The sequence below is a fragment of the Symphalangus syndactylus genome, chromosome 3, assembly GCF_028878055.3.
Source record: "Symphalangus syndactylus isolate Jambi chromosome 3, NHGRI_mSymSyn1-v2.1_pri, whole genome shotgun sequence".
In the NCBI taxonomy this organism is placed as follows: Eukaryota; Metazoa; Chordata; class Mammalia; order Primates; family Hylobatidae; genus Symphalangus; species Symphalangus syndactylus.
Genome location: NC_072425.2, coordinates 132,249,049 through 132,274,419, shown reverse-complemented (window position 1 = coordinate 132,274,419; position 25,371 = coordinate 132,249,049). Strand labels below are relative to the sequence as shown.

At 40.0% G+C, this 25,371-nt stretch overlaps 1 protein-coding gene across 7 annotated transcripts in view; it reads left to right on the top strand.

Annotated features, from left to right (window-relative positions):
- CADM1 (cell adhesion molecule 1) overlaps positions 1–25,371 on the top strand; it is a 333,594-nt gene that overhangs the window by 234,710 nt on the left and 73,513 nt on the right. The window contains exon 1 of one of the 7 annotated variants that reach the window (XM_063635439.1): positions 21,126–21,319. The exons of the other annotated variants lie outside the window; for them this stretch is intronic. Coding sequence (XP_063491509.1) covers positions 21,232–21,319 — 88 coding nt within the window. The 5' untranslated portion in view covers positions 21,126–21,231. Of the gene's footprint in view, positions 1–21,125; positions 21,320–25,371 lie in introns of those variants that run through there. 7 annotated transcript variants of the gene reach the window in all.

Sequence of the window (25,371 nt, the reverse complement as noted above, 5' to 3'; positions counted from 1 at the left end):
CCATAATAATCTAGCTGTATAATAGTTGGGTCTAACTGGTTAAACTAATGTTTTTTTCCTTTTAAAATATGAAAACAGTTTTTATATACACCTGAATAAATATGGAACTCGTTACTATTTGATAATAAGCAAAAAAAAAAAAAAAATCTGTTCATCTTAGTAAGCTCAAAAATCAAGAGTAGAGTGTTCACTGATTTCTGAACTTGAATGCACAATTTGGAGAAATGTTGCAACTGAGTATAATCCTTTGGCTAGGAGGCTTAATAGAAATGAGAAATGCACTGACCACAATTAAAACGCAGAAATGAGACTCTTGCTTGTGTCTGAGGTCGGGATTTTAACAACGCATCTGTGAACTGCTTTCTTTTGCCTTTAACAAAATTATAGAGCAATGGTCTTTGCAAGTTCCTAAAAAAAAAGAAAAAAATCTATAATTAACCAGAAAAAGTGATGTTAAACTAACATTTAAGACCTTCCAGAGAGGTTGCAGAATTTATTGGAAGAAGGAACAGAGTAATTTTCTGTGTAAGAATGATTAGGAAGAATCATTTTCATGCTTTTAGTCTGGGACAGGTGGTATAGATTAATGTTGAATACATACAAAATCTATTGAGACTAATTAAAGATGCATATCCACATGGAATACCACATCTCAGTGGATCTTTGGCAGCCAATCCAACAAGCACATGTAGTGTTTATACCAAGCATTTTTCAAATTTAGCCAAGAATGGTACCAGTGAAACTTCTGAAAACTGCGCTGAAAATCCTTAGTCTCTTTGTATTATAAAGTCTCTCTTGAGAATTTCTACCTCCAATAAATGCTTCTTGGAATGAAAAGATTATAACCTGTGTTCATCTATAATGGGCACAAATGTTATATAGCAATATAGAACACTAGTTGACTGTACTGATGAAAATCCTAGGCCGGGCGCGGTGGCTCACTCCTGTAATCCCAGCACTTTGGGAGGCCAAGGTGGGCGGATCATGAGGTCAGGAGATCAAGACCATCCTGGCTAACATGGTGAAACCCCGTCGCTACTAAAAATACAAAAAATTAGCCAGGGGTGGTGGCGGGTGCCAGTAGTCCCACCTACTCGGGATGCTGAGGCAGGAGAATGGCATGAACCCGGGAGGCGGAGCTTGCAGTGAGGTGAGATCATGCCACTGCACTCCAGCCTGGGCGACAGAGCGAGACTCTGTCTCAAAAAAAAAAAAAAAAAAAAAAAAAAAAAAAATCCTATATACAGAGCTTCAATTTAAGTATTTGGCAGTGGCTATAAGAATGATCTTGACCCTTTACTTTCTGAGAGGGCATCCGATTCTAACCTGATGCTTAGCCTGATAAAGATGAAGCTGTACTAAGGACCTATCTTGGGTGTTTAATCCAGGAGAGTGAATTAACACATCAGTCCCTAAGCCTCTGTCCCTCATCCAGGTTGGCTTAATACCCTTTGGTGACTTGATTGCTTCTCACAAATGCTAATGAACAGTTCACTTTGACACTGTACACAAACACAAGCTGGTGGTTGTGTTCAGATGTTTTTCATACTGCTAATGAATAAACTCCCAGTGGTTCACAGTTAGCTGAAATAAGCAGTGACTTGAGGTATATTCCAAAAGTGATTTATTAACCATGTTGTAAACCAAGTAGACTGGATTTTGGAGAAAGTGGGAATGTTCTCTTGAATTCAAGGGCCAAAGTAAGAGGGATATTTTAAATAAAGGAGCTTAATAACCTTAGAGAGTATTCCATACCAAAGTTTTTATTGGGAGTAGGGGTGAGAGTTGGGAATATGTACAGGTAGATAAGAATGCCTGTTTATCATTTAACAGAAGAGGTATCGACATTTGTCTGTAAAGCTTTCTTTTTAATAAACATTGAATTAGAGCTTTGCTGGGCCATCAGCTATCCAGTCAGTAATGGGCTTCAAAGAGGCCACCCTTTCCTTTCTTTTAAGGTTTTCACCAATAAAGCAAATCCTGTAGTTGCAGCAAGAATAAGAAGGAAATGTTCTGGAAGAAAAGGGGAGGGGGTGCCCAGAACTTATGGGGAATAGATTAATATTGATAGACATCAGCAATGGTCTCTTACCAACATTTATAACTCTGACAGTAGCAGATTGAGGGCTGAATCAACATTTTTCCCCCTCTGTAAAATAATAAATATGGTAAAGTAGCTCTCAGAACTGCCTTTATCATAGGGATAAATCAGGACAGTTTGTGTTGCAGGAGAGACTTAAAACTTATAAATATGTTGCCCTTTAGGCTACTATTCATCAAAGTGTCTGATATGAAATCTGGACTAAAGGCTTTTGTTATTGTGTGTCTGCGTATTCTCTTTTAGAAGTATAAATTGGAAAGAGTGCTGTCATTTTGGTCATACTGGCCTGCTGTGCTACTTAAATGCAAGTCCCTTTTGGGATGTATTTGAAGAGAAGGAAATAGTGGGAGTTGACGACTGCACACTTTTACACAAATCCTCTTCGTCGCCTAAACCTTCCTTGCAGAAGGCATAATTTCCAGCAGGAGAAATACAGCAAATAACCGCTTGACAAATGACCTATTTTGGTGCAGTCAACTTTCTTCCTAAGACACTGGAGTAGAGAAGTTGTTCCTTAAAAGCCTCATCAAATCCAGAGGGACGTAGCTTTCCTTCTTGGTGCTCCAATTCAAATGTATACAAATGGGCATGGCTAAAGCTTCTTTCAGTTTGCAGAGGGAAAGCATATCAGGCTAGTGACAGATGCTTTAAGTCACATGACTTGATGGGTATTATGGTATATAAAATCTCATATAACTTTGCAATTCTGATCTGAATTTCCTGGCTTCTGTGGTTTGGAGTCAGAGTTGAAGCTCCAACCCTGTCCCCTACTCCCCTTGGTGCCTTTCAGTGTTGAATCACATATGGTGTATGGAATCACCTGCCGTTTGGAGGCCCCCACAGAGTATGTACTGAGCAGTTTTCCTCTTTTAATGTGTAGTACAGCTCCTAGTTTTCAAGAATAACTAATTGGGAGCATAAACCTCACTTTGTCCTTGAATGGTTTGCAATTTAGGAGTCCTGAATAACGGAAATGGAGGGCCTACAAAGAGGGCATCGAAGCGTGCTGCAGTTTGATAATTTGCCCACTTGGCTTGGGTAAGCTGCTGGTGTGGAATTGCCCTGGGAAGAAACAGCAGACTCTCTCAGGTCGGTAGCTTGTCTCTGATGTTGGTTTGGGGGAATTTAGAGAGTTGGGGAACTCTGATGACCCCTTGGGGCCTCTATCCTGCCATGCATGTTTTCACAAGAGCAAAGTGTGGGCCACTGGGTTAGTTTGAATTTGCTTGAATGCCAGCATGTGGATAGTACACTTAGATTGGAGCGCTGAAGTTGCACCGGGCCACACTCATGTATAGAAACCATTATTCCTGGGAGTCCAGTCTAGAAGCTATGGCTGAGGAGAGAAATACTTTGAACTATGGGATCCAAAAAGCCCATTGGTCCCTATCTGACACCCAAGCGGGTTTACCTCCTGCTTGGCCATGTAGCCAACCAGAAGAGCGCAATATGGTGATGTCAAGTTCCACCTGTGTGTTGAACTGAAAAGACGGCAGCTCTGCAGCCCCACTCATTCTGTTGAGGTGGTGGCAGTTTGACTTGCCAAGTCAAATTCCTTGTACTCTGTACAAGTCAGAATGCCCAACCTTATCACTGGTAACTGACTCTAAAGAGGGGCTCAGGAACGGGAGAGCACAGGTTTTCCCTTTATCAGATGCCTTTAAAGCCGCTTCGCAGCACATCCCTGTGATTGCTAACACCATTGTGAAGATTGACAGTTTCATCAAGAAAGCAAAGAAGAAAATCTGCAGACAATAAATGGAGGCAGTACTGTGCCCTGCTCCGGTTACCCTCAATAGCGCTTCCAGAGCACTGAGCTGGGGCTAGGGTCCTTTCCCTGCTTCAAGGACCTGTGGCTTTTTTTATTGAGCACAGAGCCTGAGAACTTTTGTGGCCCTTTTCCTAGTACAAATAGTAGCTTTAAGACTTAATGAGGAGAAATCCGAAGAGTGTAGATAGAGATTTGGTTGTGGTGGTGAGGATTGGTTTTTTCCTTGCCTGAAAAGGATGACCAGAAAACAAGCCTCTAGCATTGTCCAGCAAATTTTCCACCTCACAGGCTGAAATGCATATCCCAAAGTCTGCAAATATTTTAGTACAGTGGCCAAACCGGAGAAGCTCAAGTGTAAGAAATCAAGAATGTTCTTCTAAGGACACAGAATATCTCTGAATTGTTAGCAGTTACCTATAGCTAATAATTCTGGGCACTCTCTTACTCCAAGCCAGCTGCGTCACAAATATGTGGGCTGTTGGCTGCAAGGCCAGTGGTGTGAATGATTCAATGCAAACCCATCAACACTACTGGAAAAACAATTCCTCATAAAGACTTACTGGAGATGATTCAGTGCCATCATCAGCAGAAGCGAGCAGCTGTGTGAAACCACCACTTCTCTGAGCTTGGGATGTGTTAACAATGTATTCCCAGAAGTAAATAATCCTTTTGCTAACAAGATGAACCCTATTTACTCACTTTCATTTCCTTGAGGTTTGAATTCAGCCCAGTGACCGTGTCATAAATATCATTCTGACCTCCAAGGGAGCTGCTCCTGAATCTTAGTTCTTTTGCAAGTGTCCTTCTTGGAGGTTAAACTGTCCACCCAGCCATGTTGCCTTATATTCGTCATATTTTTTAAAGGAACCAAAGGGGTTAATTGGTTTCTTCAGTAAAGAGACTTTTGCCAAAGAAAGCAATTTTAGGTTAGTTTGTGTAGTAGCCAGGGAAATGTACTGAAAGGGGTGGACCGTGTTTCTGTTGTGCAGATAACCTACATACTGCTTTAGAAATGTGTGATTTCTAGCGTGTGCTAAAATAAGAAGTGGTTGTTTGATTTATCTCCCACAATGGTATGGCATTCTCTTCCTAAGTGGCATTTCATTCGCAAGCCAGGCACTGTAAATTTGAACTGAATATGTAAGTAAATATCCCTCAAGGAGATAGCACACTGGCTGGCCTCGTCTGAGAATACGGCTGCTAAAAATGAAGCTCTTGGCTTGTGGAAAAGGCTCAGCACCTGAAATACATTAGCATCCAAAAGAGGGCATGGTGTGCCAGCCGGCCAAACAAACTGAAAGTTAGTCTGAGCTATAATTGTGGAGCGTCGCCTACAAACAAAGTAATATTTGGGTTGTACCTCCTACATTTGCCCTCAAGAACTCAAACTTACATTCAACCCATTGGAATTTTGCTTTGAACTTTCATGTTTGGGCACATCACCTCAGTGCATGGCAACGTGGTACGTCATAGCTTTTACTATAGCATCTTTGCATGGCAGGGACAAAGACAGTGACAGTGTTTTATCAAGCCCTAACAAGATTGCTGCTGTGCATAATTGTTAAAGGGCTGTCGATCTACTGATGTGGAACAGGCAAGAAGCTTAAAGAATGGAGAAAACCCATAATCGCAGAGTAACTTGTATTCTGATTTATTATTTATCACATCACGGTTAAAACAATTTCCTAGTTTTGTGTATTTTTAATATTGACATTGAATTTTCACCTAATGCAAAGGCAGGTTTCAGAAACTTTTTAAACATTTATATATGCAGGTAGTTAAGGGGGAAAATCCCTTTTTTATTAAGATACAGAATGCATGTTTATCAAAATTCATCTCAGATTCCATTTAGAAATATAGATATCTTGGGTTTGAAAGAGCTTATTGAGCTACACGGAATGACAGATATTACTGACAGAACAAAGTTATGAATGATAAAAGAACCCAGGAAATGCTTATACTCATGTGGCTATAAATTAAGTAGTAGAAGAAAGATTGCTATTTCTTGGCTGGCATAGAGCAAGCATTAAGTTGGTAAATGTGGAAGACAACACTCAGTGTACATCTTGCTTCATGCAGAGGTACTGAACCTCCTCTGTGGCCCAGTCCTGCGTGGCTGATGGCCTGTGAGCCCAGCACTCCCACAGGGTTCTCACTGTCAAAATGCAGACATGGCACTCCAGGAGGCCCCAGGCAGTAGCACAAGAGTCCTGCACAGAGATCCTAGCTGAAAAAGTTACAGTATTCTAGAACAATTGAGCATTGTAAATGCTGGTTTATGCTTCAAAATGTTACATTTCGCTGCTATGAGTAACATCTGTCAGAGCCACCTAATATTAAGACATGGCTGAGTAATATTACCTTTGTTTCAAGCACAATAAGCAGCTCCCTGGAATAACTGGTGCAGTCCAGCCCCTTTGGAAATCCTACTGGCTGATGCCCACAGCACACTGAATGCTGGCGGGTAAGGCTGCCTTTGCACACCTTCGTAACTCATCTCTCACCACAATGGTTCTCAAACTTCAGGAGGCCTCAGAATCATCTGGAAGGCTTATTAAGACATTGTTGGGCCCCACTTTTACAGTTACTGACGCATTCAATCCGAAAGGACACCCAGGAGTTTGCATTTCTAACAAGCTTCCTCATGATGTGAGGCTGTGGTCCAGGAATGACCACTTGAGGACTACTGTCCTCCTAATTGAGTTATATGGTTACCAATTATCCATTTTATCTCCTAATTGAGATATATGGTTACCAATTATCAATTGAGTTATATGGTTACCAATTATCAACAGATTAGACAACCTGTTTTGTAGGAGTAGTGTTTGTGTTTACAACACAGGTAGGTGTATTCAGTGGTGGAGACAGGGAAACTTTTCTATGATTTTATGAGGGATGAGCACTGGAGCATGTAAAAATATAAGAAATACATACCAAAAGCATTTTCTGTGTGAATAGAGGCAGGGCTAAATAGCTGAGTAATGAAAAGCCGGAACATAAAGGAAATACAACAGCAAGAATGCACTGGCCAAGGTTCCCAGATTTGGCATAGCCTGTATCTTACAGACCAGAAGCCAGAGGCCCAGGAAGACTAAGGGCCAGATATGTTCTAGGCACTGGAGAAAGCACCGTGAACACAACACTCAGGTTCCTTCTCTCTTAGAGGTTAAAGTCACTTCTTTCCTTTCGTCATGAGAAAACAGGAAATTTCAGTATTGGTATTGAATTCCTAAAAATAGGAAGATGTTATGATTCCTTGGGTTTAAAAACAGGCAGGCAGAAAACTGTTTTCCTGATGTAAGTATGTATATTCAAGAAGGGGAGGGGCATGTGGTAGGTGGGTGGCAGTCTAGCAAACAATATTTCGAGAGCAAACATAGTGTAATGAATGCCTTACATTTTTCTTAATGCTAACAGACTTTTCATTCCTAATATAATGGTTTGCGTGTGTGTGTGTGTCCCACCAAAGAGATGCAGAAATACTGTGGTGTCGTTCACTCACCTTCATGGCATCCTTGTTTAGTAAATGGGGTCAGGCAGTAGACTCTCCTTCCCCATTTCCACCCCATTCCACCTTGTTCTCATGTGTAGGTGTGGAAAGAAGGATAGTAAGAGAAATCATCATCATTGTCACATAATAGCTGCTGTTTATTGAATCCTTATAATGTCAGACAGCACGTTCATTGTCTTGTTTCATCCTCGCATCAGTTACAATGGTTCTTAATATTTCCATTTTTATAGATGACAAAATGGAGGCTTAGGTTAAATAACTTACCCAAGGTTACAAAGCTTATATCAGTTGAAACAGGATTTGAGCCTAGCTCCATCTGATTCCACCACCAGAGCTCTCATCATCAGCACAAATATCCTTGTACAGGAGCTTTTGTTGTGTTCATGGAAAAACTAGGTCTCTGAAACCTTCATTTTGCAGAGAATGTTTTTCTGTGGTCTTGAGATAGGGTACACCTGTCCTTGGTTGCTACAATAGATGACAGAGATGGAAGTGACTATTTTAGAACTGAATGTGCCATCCATTAGCCCACAGAAAGGAAACATTTTTGAATGTTTGTTTTTTCTAATTGTGTGTGTTAAGTAAAGTGATTGGACAAACAGTTCTCTCCTGCTTGGTAATCTGTTATAAATCAACCTTCAGATGTTAATAAAACAAGTCAAGACTGACAAAGGAAGTTCCATTTGTATTTTAAACTCCCAATTCATCAGGGTCTCCTCCTTTAGATCTTCTGTGAGAGTGTCCTTGGTCTTAATGTAGCTGGAAGATAAAATGCAGATAAAAGAGCCATTGTCTCAGAAGAGCATTAATAAAAAATGAATGTTGATCCTAATTGAGTAGTATTTAAACACACGGGTGGAGGCAGCAGTCTGCAGGGAGCATCTGATTCTGTTAAAATTTGACTCTCGATCTCATCTTCCTCCTCTTGTTACAGGGACCTCACCACCCAGCTGCCTTCTGTGAATGTAAACTGTCACACTGGAATCAGAAAAGATATATATAGACATAGTACTATAGCAGATTCTCAGCTCTTTTGCTATTGTTCTTATTTTGAAACAACGTACTACTATTCCTCTTTTCCTAAAAATCTGTTCATAAAATGTTCAATTAACTCATTTTCTGTTCTTCTCTTTTCATTGTTTGCCTGTTTCTGTTTACAGTGGTTCTTGATAACTTAGTTTTAAGTTCTCCTTAATTCTTAATTATGTTATGCTGGATATAACAGAAAGAACTCGCAATGGTCAAAGGTGAAAGAATTTGAACAAAAATATGAGTAATGATAGTACTGGATTATAAACCAAAGAACAAAATAAATATCCGTGAGTCCATACTGATATAATTAAATTACTGAATAAATACATGGGAGGAAAGAAAAATGTCTTCCTTACAGAAGAATTTCAATTTAAGGAGTGAAAGAAATAAAAATACTACCACTTGAACACTGAAGTAATTTCTGCAGACAAGATCCACTAGTGGATGCTAAAATTAACAAGTGAAAGTTTAAGGAGAAACATGATAGTTTCACAGCCTCCAAGTATTTTCCCCCAAATATTTATTCCTCTGGTGGTTTTAACATACACATGTATCTACAAATTCTTTAATACTGCTCCCTCTTAGGAGATGAGGCTAAATTCCCCTCCTCGTGAGGATGAGCTGGATGTCAGTGACTCCAATTCCAATGAACAGACGCTGGAAAGGTAAAAGTCATAATTTTTCAGTGGAGAAACCTGGCATACATCACCTTAACCAATGGATCAAGGTCAATGTCACCAATAGTAAGACTTTGATGTCATGTATTTCATGATGCGATGCAAGGAAGGGGTGCGTCGCCTCTGTGGCATTCTTCCCCAAATTCATAACCTCAGTCTAATCATGAGAAAGCATGAAACAAACCCAGATTGAGGGACAGTCTGTAAAATAGCTGACTGGTACCTTTCAAACTGTCAAAATCATGCAGTATTGTACCAACGTTCATCTCTTAGTTTTCATAACTGTACCACAGCTGAATAAGATGTTAACATTAGAAGAAGGTGGATGAAGAAGGCTTTATGATAACTTTTTGCATTATTTTTGCAACTTTTCTGTAAGTCTTTAAGTATTTCAAAATAAAATGTTTAAAGAAAAAAAAAAAGACCCATCAAGGGCATAGAAAAGCTTAGGTGAAGAAACACTAAAATGAATCCTCATTTATTGACTCATTCATTTATTGATTCATTTGTTCATTCATTTGTTCACTCAAGAAGTGTTGGTTGCCAGACACACTACCAACAAAGAAAATAAGCATCCACTATGGCTTTGCAGAGCTTGGTACGCAATGCCTGGTTCAGAGGAGATACTTGTTCATCGCTTGCTTTTACTGTATCAAAGCCTAGGGTGGCATGTAGAGGTTTGAATAAGTGCTGAAACAGGACAAGTGAGGTGCTTATGGAAACACACTGGAGAGGCACTTAACCTAGTCGTGGGAGACCACAAAAGGCTCCCTGATCAGCCTTTGTAATATGAGTAAGCCTGTTGTTTAATCTTTCATTTAAAGTGTGTTCAGTGTTTTCTATGGGACGAACATACTTATGACTTACATTTTGAAGTTGATTTCATTCTTTTAGATTCTAAATGCCTTAAAAGTGAGTGCTTTCAAAGTAAGAATAGCATAAGTTGTTTATATATATCCATCAAATCCTAGTTGGTAACACAAGAGTTTTTATAAGGAGTAAAGGGGTCTCAAATCCCTTTGGGTTGGAATCATTTGTTACTTTGAGTTTTCCTTAGCAGAAAAAAAAAAGTGTGACACAAAATATATACATGCTGCTGTGATTTTAAAATCCTGAATAGTAAAAAATATCTTCGGTGGCTCACGCCTGTAATCCCAGATCTTTGGGAGGCCGAGGTCGACAGATCATGAGGTCAGGAGATCGAGACCATCCTGGCTAACATGGTGAAACCCTGTCTCTACTAAAAATACAAAAAATTAGTCAGGCATGGTGGCAAATGCCTGTAATCCCAGCTACTCAGGAGGCTGAGGCAGGAGAATTGCTTGAACCCGGGAGGCGGAGGTTGCAGTGAGCCGAGATCTCACCACTGCACTCCAGCCTGGGCGACAGAGCGAGACTCTGTCTCAAAAAAAAAAAACTTTATTGGAGTGCATGAAATTTTTGATGTTAAAAAGATGTTTTCTAAATAGGCTGAAACCAGAACAAATATTTTTACAAAAGTATTTTCAGTGGAACATTTTCAGAAAAAGAAACTTAGAAACAATGTAAATATATAACAAAAAGGAGACAGTGAAATGACTTCTCGTATTCCTGTATGATGGACACACAAGAGAGTCATTAAAATTATAGAATTTATGTAGATGTGCACATCACACGCATACACCCCCTCAACATATGAAAATGAAAAAGGAATACACTAAAATATTAATAATCCTTATCTCAGAGTTATGGGATTGTGGGATTTTGTTTATACTACTTTGTTTTACTTTTTCTACCATGAGTATATAATTTTTGTAATTAGAATGAAATTGCCCTGTGTTAATTTTTGAGAGAGGCATTAATTCTAAAAAGTAGTGGTGCAGAGGTCCTGGGACTCTTAATGTATGGGTTTAGTAACAGATGCTCTCATTGAAATGAGAATCAGAGCCCATTAAAGCTAGTCTAAGTCTTCCTGCATAGCTAAATAATAATTTCATATTAGCATTATTTTTGTGTACGATTTCTCAATATGTTTTTAAATAATGTTTTTGATGGTTTTATATAGGAAGAAACATTGTGCCCATAATAGGTGTACTCTCATGACGTTTAGCCTACCTCATGGTAGGCTCTCTTACAGCTTGTCTCAGGCATTGAGAAGCATTTGGCCTGTGTAGCAAGTGGATAGACTCTACATTGCAAATTCCCAAAAAGGTACCTACCAAAGGTCTGATTAAAAGCACCTGGAGGTAGGCCTGGCATGGTGGCTCACACCTGTAATCCCAGCACTTTGGGAGGCTGAGGCAGGCAGATCACGAGGTCAGAAGATCAAGACCATCCTGGCTAACATGGTGAAACCCAGTCTCCACTAAAAAAAATACAAAAAATTAGCCAGGGGTGGTGGCAGCCACCTGTAGTCCCAGCTACTCGGGAGGCTGAGGCAGGAAAATGACGTGAACCTGGGAGGCAGAGCTTGCAGTGAGCTGAGATCGTGCCATTGCACTCCAGCCTGGGCAACAGAGTGAGACTCCATCTCAAAAAAATAAATAAAAATTTTTAAAAAAGCACTTGGGAATCTTTTTCTTAAAATCGATTATGACTCAGTAAATAAGCACAGCCCCTCATCAATCAGTGTCAGTCATTCGCATGTAGCCATTTGACCTAATGTCTTGTTAGCAACTATACCCCCTCATTATTCTGAAAACTGGCCAGGCCTCGGCCATTCAGGCCATCAGGCACAAAGAGAGGCCCACTGGCCACATATTACCTGATACAGTGTGATACAACCATTGAGAGTTCTTTCTGTTACATCCAGCATACAACCAATATGTATGAGGTGACATTACCTGATACAAACCAGGGAAGGCAACCGTTTCTTAGAGTGTTGAGCTCTACCTGTCTTATTCTCTGCACATTGGATCATTAGAGACTGTCCTGAGACTAATCCAGAGAGGTCAATCTAAGCACATTAAAACAAAAGGGTGGCCAGGCATGGTGGCTCATGCCTGTAATCCCAACACTTTGGAAAGCCACGCTGGGAGGATCTCTTGAGTCCAGGAGTTTGAGACCAGCCTGGGCAACATAGACAGACCCCGTCTCTAAACAAAATTAAAAGAAAAAAAAATTAGGCATAGTGGCATGTGCCTATAGTCCCAGCTACTCAGGAGGCTGAGGCAGGAGGATTGCTTGAGCCCAGAGAGTTCAAGGCTCCAGCGAGCTATGATAGCACCTCTGCACTTCAGCCGGGGTGACACAGTGAGACGCTGTCAAAAAAACAAAAAACAAAAACAAAGAGGGTTAAGAGCCATTATCTCAGAGATGGAGACAGGACTGAGCAAAGGAGAGGCTAGAGCTAAAGTGAAATGAGGTGGGAAGGGCATAGAGCCAGGAGTGACAGAGGGAGAAAACGATGCTGAAGAGTTCAGGATGAGATCTTTAGATGGCAGGATATCTGCTTGGACAGTGTTTAGAGGAAAGCTACTCCTTTAGCTCCTCTTGGGCTATACTGAACCTTAAGGAGGTAGACCCCTAACAGATAGGTAGAGACCCTAGCTCTGCTTTCATCTGTAGATAAAGCAACTCTTTCCTTTAAAAAACCAAAAAGTTGGCTGGACGTGGTGGCTTACGCCTGTAATCCCAGCACTTTAGGAGGCCGAGGCAGGTGGATCACCTGAGCTCATGAGTTTGAGACCAGCCTGACCAACATGGCGAAACCCCATCTCTACTAAAACTATAAAAATTAGCTGGGGGTGGTGGCGTGTGCCTGTAATCCCAGCCACTCAGGGGGCTGAGGCAAGAGGATCACTTAAACCTGGGAGGCAGAGGTTGCAGTGAGCCGAGATGGCATCACTGCGCTCCAGCCTGGCAAGACTGGAGCAAGACTCCATCTCAAAAAAAAAAAAAAAAGTTAAGACTGGGTGCAGTGGGTCACGCCTGTAATTCCAGCACTTTGGGAGGCCGAGTTGGGTGGATCACTGGAGGCCAGGAGTTCGAGACCAGCCTGGCCAACATTGTGAAACTCTGTCTCCACTAAAACTACAAAAATTAGCTGGGCATGGTGGCACGCTCCTGTAGTCCCAGCTACTTGGGAGGCTGAGGTAGGAGAATCGCTTGAACCTGGGGAGCAGAGGTTGCAGTGAGCCAAGATGATACCACTGTACTCCAGCCATGGTGACAGAGCAAGACTCCATCTAAAAAAAAAAAGTTGGAAAGTTAACATTTTTCTTTTTTTCATGTTCTTTAAAAAAATTAAAAGCTTTCTAGAGCACCTATGACTACCATTTGTTTTTCTTTATGCTTTGAGCTCCAATCGTCTAAAAAATAAAAAGAAAAATGATCGTGCTTCTTATCTTTATTTTCCCCATTCTTCCTCTTTGAAAGATGGATGGAGGAAAAGAAAAGTATATGTGAACTGCTGCATCTCCTTAGATTTGAGAGACGGAGGGAGAAAAGGAAACCTTAGATTTCTTTAGTACTTGCCTCCAAAGAACTCAGATATCTTATTGATCTTAGTAACACGTTATAATAAAAGTAGAGTTTTAGCTTCTTGGTTTTGGCTGCCAGTGTCCACGACAAGGTTCACCAAAGATGGTTTTGGACTCTGGGCCTGGCTCTAAGCTATAGGGCCCAAATCTTAGACAGCTGAGATCCAACAAAGCTGGGCTCTGGAGTGGGTCGGGAAACAGAGCTGGTGGCAGAGTGCATCTCGGAGTTCCCTCTTTGACCTGTTCACAGGCCTTTCATTGAGCCTTGTTTACCATGCTTTTCTTGTGGTTTGTGACAGATAAGAACTGTATTGATTCCTAGCATCTGCTGGCAGTAACCTTTGAAAGGGCAGGCGATGCATCACCACAGAATTTTATCTATCAATATCGGAGTAATAGAAAGACAGGGATGACATCTAATCACAACACAGCTGGCAGATCATAAATCTGAGCTGATATGGTACTAGTAATGGGCAGTAGAAAAAAAGAGACATGGATTAACATTCGGATAAAGTCGGGTTCGTTTACATGGAAAGGACACGATCTGGCCATGAGAAAAGTCCTCATGCAAATGATCACCCTCAGAGGCCTGAGAAGTTAAGTAACCTGCCCAAGTTTATCCAGTTAGTCCGTGGAAGAGCCCTGCTGTAAGCCTCAGTTTCCTCATCTATAAAATAGGCAAATACTTTGATGGATGGTAAAGGATTCAATTAGATTATGTATGCCAATTCTCAAAGCATAGACCCTGGATCAGCAGTGTCAGCATCACCTGTGAGCTTACTAGGCATGCGAATGCCTGGGTTCCACCTCACACCTGCTGAACTGGAAACCCTGGGAAGGGCCCAGCAGACAGGCCCTCCAGGTGATGCTGATGCACGTGACAACATTTGAGAATGTAGATGTATGCAAAACAACCAACAAACACCCTTAAAAGGGTGGCCTGACATAGAGCTAAGGTTCAAAGAAGCAGCATTTAACTGCTGCTTTTATTACTATTAACATTACTTGGTCCTGTCATTTATACTAATAATTTACTCTGTGTACAAGCCCTACATTCTTCATACTTTTTTCATTCACTGGCGAATTAGTGATAAAAATAAACATTTTTTGACAGATAAACATTTTTGACATTTAAAAGATGTCATAGAACTGGATACACTAACTCCTATACTCCTCTGGTTACAATGCTAGAGAATACCAGCATTCTAAAGGTTAAGGTTCTAATGTGTGCTTTGGACATATTTAGTGCTTTTGGCATGTCAGGAAGCTTCCAGCCTGGACAGTGAATAGTGCTACAATTTAATAACATAAATGGAGTCTGTCTGATTCTGCAAAGAAACGGCCTTCCTTGGGGCCCAGAATATATAGTTCCTTCTGCAGTTACACTCACAGTATTTTTAATCATTTCATGTTTTTATTATATCCCAAGTATAAGGTGCTACAAAGAGTCCCTGGTGCTGGCAGTCACTCAAAAATTGGCAAATCTAAAAAGTGAATAGAACAGCAAGTAGCCCATTAGGTTATTTTTTTCTTTTTTAAAAAAAAACTTTTTTAAAAAAGAAAAACTACTGTATAACGTTGGAAGTGTTGATTTTGGCATCTTATACATGAAAAGTAATCGTAATAAAGTTCCTCAATTGTTGGTGCTTGTTCTGCAGAAATTATGGCTGTGCACAATTGTGAGGGCTTAACTGGGTTTCCATGAAGTACGTAATTCACACTCTAAATGTGACAAGCATGACTGCCCATAAACCTAACGACTTTTTTAAGAGACCAAAATTCAGAATGTTATTCTCTCTGAAACTGCACTTCAGTAACCCAGCAGAAAACTGTTCAGAGATCTGCTCCCATTGCAATGAAGGCATCTGGACATACCAGTGGTGAGAACAGCTAACAGCTTTCATATAAGAACAAATTTTTTAGAGGAAGGAGTAAGTGTGAACCTATTGCAATTGCCATATGTTAAAGAACACAATAGGAACTAGAACATGGCAATGGCCATTTTGCTGCTCCCTCTCTCTCCCTGCCCACCTCCAACCAGAAAAAAAGTTTACTGGAAAACTGAAACAAATTGAAGTCCTAGGTATATAAATTTTCAGAGTGATAGGAAAGAACCTCCCCCACAGTGAGCCTTTCACTCTGAGGTGAATTCTCTGGTTTCAAGGTAAGTGTTACTTCCTCCTGTGAGCAGCTGCTAACGATGCTGTTAGCCTATATCCGGATGGCACAAGGCACACTGACTCCAGTGACTGAGAACAGGACCAGCATTCCAGGCTGATCCATGGATATTCGTTAAGAGGCTGTGTGAAATGAAACTGGTGTTTACTTTTTCTTCCCCTGAACATTCGATGAGGCCCATTCCAAGCCTGATTCCTTCTGCCTCAAGCTTAAGATTCTTGTTATTTCTCTACTTCTGTTTATGCTGTTACCTATATTTTTGCAGCAAATTTTATCTGCTAGCCAGAGTGAAAAGGCCTGTTGTAATGGGTAGGATAGCTTTTATTTTTTTCCTCCCTTCAAATCATATAGCTGAATTTCATGACTTTTATAACAAACCTCTGCTGCCTCTTTTCAGTTTTCATTTTGGAACACTTGCTTTATTTCCCTATTTGCTGTTTTTGTCTTCACTGGCCTAATGCTCACAAACACAAAACACACAGTAACAATAAAACCAAATAAGCAAAAATTTAGCTAGGGTGCTACAGCTTGTGAACTGACAGACCCCACTAAAGGGGAGAGCGCTGGCTAGAAGTAGTCATTTTTGCAACTAAGTGCAGAATAATCTATTTGCATTGGTCACAGTCAGCTAGCTGCTTTGGGAGAGGATTTTTCATTTGTGCATTGGTTGTTGTTTGCAACTTAAGGAAGAATGATACATTCAGTTTCCTGTTGACTTTATCCATGAGCCACACCAATTTATCTTCATGCAACCTTGAATTTTTAAAAATTTGTTTTTAATCATGTTTATTCCTGGAAACTGGCCTCATTTGGTGGCTAGGATTCATGATCTTCTTTATCCCATCACACACCGAGATTCACCAATTTCCTCAAAACAAGTTATGTAGGAATATTTCTCTTTCTAGGATGTCCCTTGGTTTAGCTGTTAGTCTTGTGTTTACGACTGTGATATAAAAGAGTGATTAGAATTAACATACTCCAGGCCAGCGCTCCTCAAATTAATATGCATAGGAATTATCTGAGTCTCTTGTTAAAATGCACTTTCTGGCTTAGTAGGTCTGGTGTGAGTTTGAGATTCTGCATTTTTAATAATCTCCCAGGGATTGTCAAAACTGCTGGTCAACACCACTGCATAGCAAAGCCCTGAGGGGACCGGTGGGCAGGTGTCCTAATTATGTTTTTGGTACAATTGGGTGCTACGGAAAACCCTCTTGAGTCATATTGGAGAATGTATGTGTCCTTTGCCCACTAACTTCTGGAATTAGCTCTTTGCTGGTCTTTCCTTAGAAGGCGGCTAGACATTGACGTTTATAGAGGCAAGTAACGCTCATTTCTTCCTTTAAAAGGGGAACACTGATGCCAAAGCCCGTGCGCCTGACCTCTGAAGTATTCTCGACTCCTGCTCACTCTCTTTTCCTTCTCCTGAGTTCTGCTTCCTCCTCTCTGTACTCCTTTCCCTGACTCTTATCAGCTCCTGAGCACTCTGTGGCAGTCTCTTAACTGATCCTCCTGACTCCAGCCCTTTTCCTCCTCAGCCTCCCATCCCTGTCTACATAGAAGTTATCTTTCAAAATACAGGTGTAATCGTTCCCTGGATTAAAATCACTTAATGGCTCCCTATTAATTACAAGATAAAGTGCAAATTCCCTAGCCTGGCATGCAATGTCATTCAATATCTGGACCTAATGACCTTTCCAGAAAATGTTCCTTGTCTCTATTCAGAGCACACTGTATTCTTCACATTGTTCCAAATATGCCACGATCCTCCTTTCAGATTTCTTCTCCTTCTTCGCCCCCTCTAGAAGCTGCATCCACATCCCAACTGAGCTGGTCATCCTTTTCTATGGTACCCATAGCAGCATATTAGTAACTTGTGACTTACAAGTACGTGTTTGTTGTCTCTCTCTCTCTCTCTCTCTCTCTCTCTCTGTGTGTGTGTGTGTCTCCCTTGCAGCATTAGGAACTTCTTAAAGTAGGGCTGTTTTCTCTATTAGCACTCTAGGTCCAATACTAAGGCCTGGGGCCGGGCGCGGTGGCTCACGCTTGTAATCCCAGCACTTTGGGAGGCCGAGGCGGGCGGATCACGAGGTCAGGAGATCGAGACCACGGTGAAACCCCGTCTCTACTAAAAATACAAAAAAAATTAGCCGGGCATAGTGGCGGGCGCCTGTAGTCCCAGCTACTCGGAGAGGCTGAGGCAGGAGAATGGCGTGAACCCGGGAGGCGGAGCTTGCAGTGAGCCGAGACTGCGCCACTGCACTCCAGCCTGGGTGACAGAGCAAGACTCCGTTTCAAAAAAAAAAAAAAAAAAAAAAAATACTAAGGCCTGTTTCTTTCCAAGAGCCTTGTGAAAATCCCCAAGACATCGAAAAGTATTGACTTCAAAATAAAATATTTAATTGGAAATAATTTTGAAAGCAAAAACCCTTTGAAAATTTTAATTCAAAATTATATTTAGTGTGGGATATGGATGCTACTTAGTACATCTTGGTGTTATATGGACCAGTTACTTCAAAAAGTGAGAGCACCTAGCACCTATGAAGTCTTAAAACAGCCTATCATTTAGTAACTTTATTCAACATTTATTAACATTTGCCCTCAGCCAATACTGTATTATGCTTTCGAGACACAAAGATGATTAAGATAGTGTGACTGCTCTCAAGGAGCTAAAGATAATTAAAATGACAATATATATTTTTTGGCACATAGCTTTTGTGTCAAGACTCAAGCTGTACAAATATGTGGATTATTCCATTTGCTCCTCAAGATAACCTAGCAAGGGAGGTATTTCATACCCATTTTATGTGTGAGAAATCTGGGGCTTAAGAGAGTTTAACTTTCCCAAGCTCTGCCTAATAACTGGCAGAGCTAGGATTGAACCCAGATCAAAATCAAATGAAGGAAATAACCCTATAAACAAATAATCACAGAGATATCCATGTAATGGGTACTGAGACTGAGATACATACGATTTGTGTGAGTTAGAAATCAAGAAACCTGGGCTGTCATCAGAGCTCTCTTCATGGAGAAGGCTGATGGCTTTGAGCTCAATCCTGCAGGAGAAGTAGGAATTCCTCCATGGTCAGTTTTCTTGCTGTGATGAGATTAGTAATAGGTGGGTTTGATCAAGCAATAAATTAAGAAATTATGTCAGTAACTATGGTCAGTCATCAATTACATACTGATTTGCTTCCTACATTCAAGGGTATATTTTTACCTAAGAATATCTATTAGTATCATTGTATAGTTATCAAACTAAACCAAATATTATTATTTAATTAAATTTTGTCTGTGCAACTTTTCTTTGTTCAGTGTCAAATGAAAGGGGAAAATTATGTCCCGTGATGCCATAGGAGCGCACCACTTAATGAAGGTTAGGTTTCCAGACACCCCAGCCGTCTTAGACACACCCAGGAACTCATTAGGAAGCAGGAAAGGTCTCAACACCCCATAGCTTTCTCAAAGCTCATGCACTTAATCCTAAAGGCAGGAATTATCTGTGAGATGTGACAGCCAGCATTCGAGGGAAACAGCAGAGGACACGTGCAAGCCTAACAGGCTAAGACTGTTTAGAGCCAGCTTGTCCAACCCGCGGCCCACAGGTCGTATACAGCCCAGGACGGTTTTGAATGTAGCCTAACACAAATTCGTAAACTTTCTTAAAACGTTATGAGATGTGTGTGTGTGTGTGTGTGTGTGTATGTGTGTGTTGTTTATTTGTTTAACCTTATCAGGGGTCATCAGTGTTAGTGTATTTTATGTGTGACCCAAGACAATTCTTTTTCCAGTGTGGCCCAGGGAAGCCAAAAGATTGGACACCCCTGGCTTAGAGGAAGGCCAAGTATTTCTACGTATTTCAGTAACTCATGATGTCCTCCCTGTATAAAAGCATAGAACAGAGAAAATGGGAAGACAGCAAGCTTTTGTGCAATTTCTCATTTATTTCATGGCGTCTTAGTCTCAGTGTTTAAAGAGAGGTTTAGTTATATGAAAGCTGACTTTTGTGAAACACCATATTCCCTCAAGATGTTTGGTATCTGAAATACTGACTTTTTTTAGGTTTTACAGGGAGAAGAGTGTATTGCATTACCAGACTAACACTAGACACCCTTCACACCCTTTGAATATGGTGTTTGCTCTCTGAACTACTTATGGGCTTATACAGAAAGGGAGGAAACCCAGACGATAAGTCATGTTTTTAATGCTATAGATTGCAATTCCAAATGTCTGGTCCTCTGCCCTCATCTGCTATTTACCTTATATGTTTCATACTTGTGGTTTTTAATTTGCAATTCAATATAAATGTTTGATAAAGATATTTTAATTTGCTCTCTGCTTTTTAGCCTTAGAATTAAAACAATTATAGCTAAACCTCTGAAATAAAAAAAAATTCAGCAGATTATGGAAGATCATAAGAAGGTCCTAATAAAATAGACAGAGAGTGCATAGGTGGTGGTGATGCTGATGAAGAATATGGAAGAGAAGATCATAGTTCTCTATTTAGCATTTTCGGAGCTTAAATACTTTCATAGGCATTACTTCACTCAATTCTCATAATAATCCTTTTGGAGAGATAACATTTATCCATTTTAAAATATAGAAACATTCAGAATTTCAGAGGTTTTCCTATTTTCACCACCAGTAACTCAGAACTACAACAAAAATTCCTGTTTTCCAAGTGTGATGGTCTCATTTCTTCTTAGCTGCCCCCTATTAGTGAAAAATAAGTCACAGGTAATGTTCTTCTCACTTATGTCTAATTTCGGTGACGATTAATCAGCAGCCCACACTTGGATGATACTAATCAAGTTATTGTTATAATGGCACCAGTTTGTATAGTTACTATGCATAATTGTCTGACATAGGCTTTGCACTAGGAGCCAGCAGGCATAAGAGTAGAATCTGGAATCTCTTTGGTCCACTGACTTCCCTCCATATGCAATTCCTTCATCAAACTGTGGCTTAAAAGAGCTTTCTACCTCTAGTATACATCTTCCCAGGTTGAGCTGGGACCAGTAACTGAGGAAACCAGTTTTAAAAACTAATAATCAAACAAACAAAAAACCACTAGCACTTGCTTTATGATTGACAGATGATAGAGTGAATAACTCAGCAATAAGGGCCTTAGTCATGGACCCCAGTTTTCCAGCTAAGAAATTGTCATTTCATATAATAGTCCAAAGCTGCTTGGCTTCCTGGTAGGAGATGTGGATAAGTTGAATGTTGCAGCATTATTCAGCATGATGATTATCATGGATTTACAGCTGTTTCTTGAAGAAACCATATTACACACACTCACAGAATACACTCTAGAATAAGAAAATAAAACACCTCTCCCCTCCCACTTCCCCATTTTCTGTTTCTGTAGTAATGTCAGTTGAAACTGACGTTCACTCTGAGTCCACATCTGATGTGTTCCAACTGATATGCTTACTTGCTTGTCCTGTCGGCTCTAAGCTTTAAATTTGGAAGGTTTTCAATGACTCTTCTTGGCAGGAAAAATGAATGAGGAGATGCAGAGAGAGACTGCTATTACAGCCAAATTTCAGCCACATAGACTGTCAATACTAATGAATGCCCTTGAAGCAGGTACTGTAAATGCCGTTAAGTTGGAGTTGAGCTGTCTTTCGAGTTTGGGTCATTTGGCAGAACAGACATCTCCTCTCTAAATACTAAAGACCCTGTTGTAGAGCTAATTTTATCAGTATCACATATTAGAACGTGCTGATTGCTGATAGATTGGCTGTTTGGCTTCAGATTCCTTGATATGCTGAGAATGTTACTTTAGTTTTGTTCCTGAGTTATAAAAATGAGATACTATAGATTCATTCATTAGTTCTCCTTCATTCTTTTAGCATCGTAAAGCTTAATGTCCTTTCAGCTACCTCATTAATATAGTATAATCCTTAACAGCACCCAATCTAGAGTTAAACAGACCTGGGTTCAGATATTGGTTCCAACCACTTATTCAGCATATGTAAATCTTAGCTTCCTTGTCTGTGTAATGGGGATGATAATGGGATATTGAACCACATAAGATTGTTGTGAGGTTTAAATTAGATAATGTGAAGAAAGGAAAAAAAAAGAAGCATCGCGCCTCGCATAGAAAACATTTTAAAAATACATTAGCTATTGTTATCATGCAGATGATTAAAAGAATATCCTCCTCCAGATAGCAGTGAGAGTTTTCTTAATATTAGAAAAATTAATAAGTGCTTTGGAAAATAAATAATTTGTTCTTCTTGCCTCTATACATATGGAGAATAGCAGCCGCTTTCCTTTTCTTCTCTTTATGTAGTAATTATTGTTACCTGTTACAGTCTCATGATTTTAAATATCTTACACTAGTTGTTAATCTTTTAACACCCTGGAGACAAATGTAAACGGGGAAAAACCCAGCTTTTAGTGAGCTGAAATGAAAAGTGACCCAAGTTTAATCACAGTACCTTTTATCAGAGAAAATCATGTTAAATTGGATACTTAAAATTAGGATATATAAAATAAGGGAAATACACATGTTATCTCCATTGAGACTTGAGGATGGGGTTGTAAAGAAATTCAATTTAAATAATTTTATAAAGAATAACTAGTAAGGCTGGGCACAGTGGCTCATGCTTGTAATCCCAGCAGTTTGGGAGGCTGAGGCGGGCGGATCACAAGGTCAGGAGATCGAGACCATCCTGGCTAACATGGTGAAACCCTGTCTCTACTAAAAATACAAAAAATTAGCCAGGGGTGGTGGTGGGCGCCTGTAGTCCCAGCTACTCGGGAGGCTGAGGCAGGAGAATGGTGTGAACCCGGGAGGCAGAGCTTGCAGTGAGCCGAGATCACACCACTGCACTGCAGTCTGGGCGACAGAGCGAGACCCTGTCTCAAAAAAAAAAAAATAGAATAACTAGTAATGGCAAGTATTGTGAACAGCCTGCATCTCTGATATACTTATGACTCAGGGGGATTGAGAAGTATCCGTTAAAGTAGAAGAGACCCAGTAGGGTCACCCATCCCCATAGCTTTGAAATCCTAAATTTTTCCTTAATTTGGTTAGGGAAAGCCAATGTTATATTTTCTTAAAGAGTAAGAACTCACCAGAGGCTGCTGCGGTATATATAATAATAGTTTGGCTACTAAAATCTCTTCTGGGGTAAAAGAGGAATCTGAGTTCCCTTAGATTTTATAGGAGCAGTAGAACCTAATATTTGTATCTTCCTTTGTGGTTTTCAAATATGTGTTTTGAATTTTAATTCAGTAAACCTTTTGTTTTAGTTGTGAATAGCTTGTGGTTTGGGAAATGTAGATAGTTCTATATTGAATTAAATCAGTTGCTTCCTATTATCCCGGACTTCAGCTACTCTGGGGCCTGTGACCAACACACCGGATGAAGTGAGGGTTTGTGCTTCATCAGCTATCAGCTGCTACTTACATAGTTCATCCCTTTTAAAAGAATGTGAGTTTCCTTCTAAATAGTCCATGCTTGTCAACAGTGGAATTTTGTGTAACCGGTTTTCACTCTAGAAAGCAGTCATTTAATGTTTCCTAGAGTATAATATCATATTATAAGTTCATTAGCAAAAGTGGTTGATACAGAAGATCAACAATTGGCCTTCAGCACAACTCCATTTTGTCTTAAAGAAACTTCATATGTTTTGAAATACTGGAATACCACCCAGCTTTGAATTGCTACTAAGGCAGCTCAATCTAAAACTATTCTTTTATTCTTTTTTTGCCATAAATGAGCATCACAGAATCAAATCCATTGAGAAGAAACTGCTTGCTTTGCCAACACAATTAGTTTTATAAGAAGCTTCTGCCTTCAGATTGTTCTTCTCCAAAGTCCACGTTTGTTGGATCACTGCAGTTATTGTTTAATTAATATTTTTTAAGAGCCCCCCCCCACCCTTCTCCCAAGAGCCTCTAAGCAGATTTAGCAGGCTTCAAATGACTCTTCCACAAGGTGGTTTCAATGCCATCTCACAAACAAATGAAACAGTGTGTTTTCTACTCGATTTTTCTTTCTCTCTCTTTTAATTCTCATAAAACCTGTCCACTGGAGAGAGTTTTTCTTCAGGGTTAGCCTATCTTCTCTCCAAAAAAGATGCTATCTTGCTTATGAACGAAAAGGCCATGCAACCTATCCAGCTATGAAAAGGAGTGAGCGAAAAAAGTCTCAGGTTTTCACCTTCCAGTGTGAAAAGCAAAAGGATTCAATGATTATTATTATCTTTTATGGTTTATTTTTATATTCCTGTTTCTTTTATGGCTGTTAGCTTCTTTGATAAGTGAATTTCAATGGAAAAGCTAATTCAGATCTTCAAGTTTAGTGGATGGGTGTCACTCCGCATAAACATTCTATAGAGGGAATTGCACCTCTTCCTTTTATGGGATCAGACAGCCCAGACCTTAAGCGTCATAATTGCTTGGCCCTTTTAGTGATGTGGGCCCTGATTAAAAAGTCGTATTGAGCTCAGTCTTTTAAAGGGAAGGCAGCTAATGTGATGGTTGAAATTGAAATAGTACAGGCAGGGATGCTATAACTACTTTCTTTTGTCACAGTCTTCCTTGAAAGGAATTTTCACCCATCTAATCAATGTTTTCTTTCACAAGAGATACCCATCCTATATGTAAATACAAGTTGGACTGTGCTTGACCTCCGTTCTTCAGCCTTAATGTCAAAAACCAGTACACACAAAGGTAGAAATGGTTTGATGTATATTAGTCTTTAAAGTCAAGACTCTGGTCACCTTTGGTTTGGCATGGTGTAAGAGATCATTCTCTTGGGAGAGAAAAGCAGAAATAACTCTTCTTGCAGCTGACATTAAAGAATTTCATGGGGACAAAAGATACTTTACATAATTCTTTCCAATAACTTTTTTCCTAATTTACATAATTCTTCCCAATAACTGTTTTAAAACCTGACTACTTTCCAGTGTGTAAGTTGAGGGTGGAATTGTCAAAAATCTATTCACCAGGTAAGTTTTGTTGGCCTTATAGCTGTGGAAAACCCAGTCTGGGGACTCTGAAGGAGAAACTTTGCTGTACTATTTCAGAGCTGCCTCTCCCCAAAGGAACTTCAGAATATAAGGGACACTAGAAGATATGAGGTTTGAGAAAACAGGTCTTTGTGTTATTTGGTGTGGTTGATGTTGAGTTAGACCCTGAGCGGAATGCATTGTGGTGAGCCACCACCCTAAGCATCAGTATTCTTGGCTATTCTCCCTTCATGTGCATTCTGGACTTAAAGGTGAAATTCCATCTTTAACCCCCTTGTGGTTGTCTGAACAATGATTAATGAACTAGATGTGATTCCCTGCAGACCTTTCAAAGGGTGGATGAAGGATGGAATTTCAGCCTTTTTTTTAAACCAGGCCTTTTGCTTAATACTGCTTTTAAAATTAATGTCCTCTTTTGAATGCCAAGAAAACAAAAGGAATTTCTCAAAAGTGTATTCAGCTTGACACAATAGACCTTAATTGGTGTCAAGGAGTTGTTAGGATGAATGGGAAAATGCCCAATAAGACTGAAAAGTGGAACCTTGTTATAAGCTGTCATTTCAACATGTATTTAAACTATAGCAAAACTGAAACATATTTGCCATATAGATCATAATGACTCCAAAGGAGCCATTATACTCTATTATGTAATTA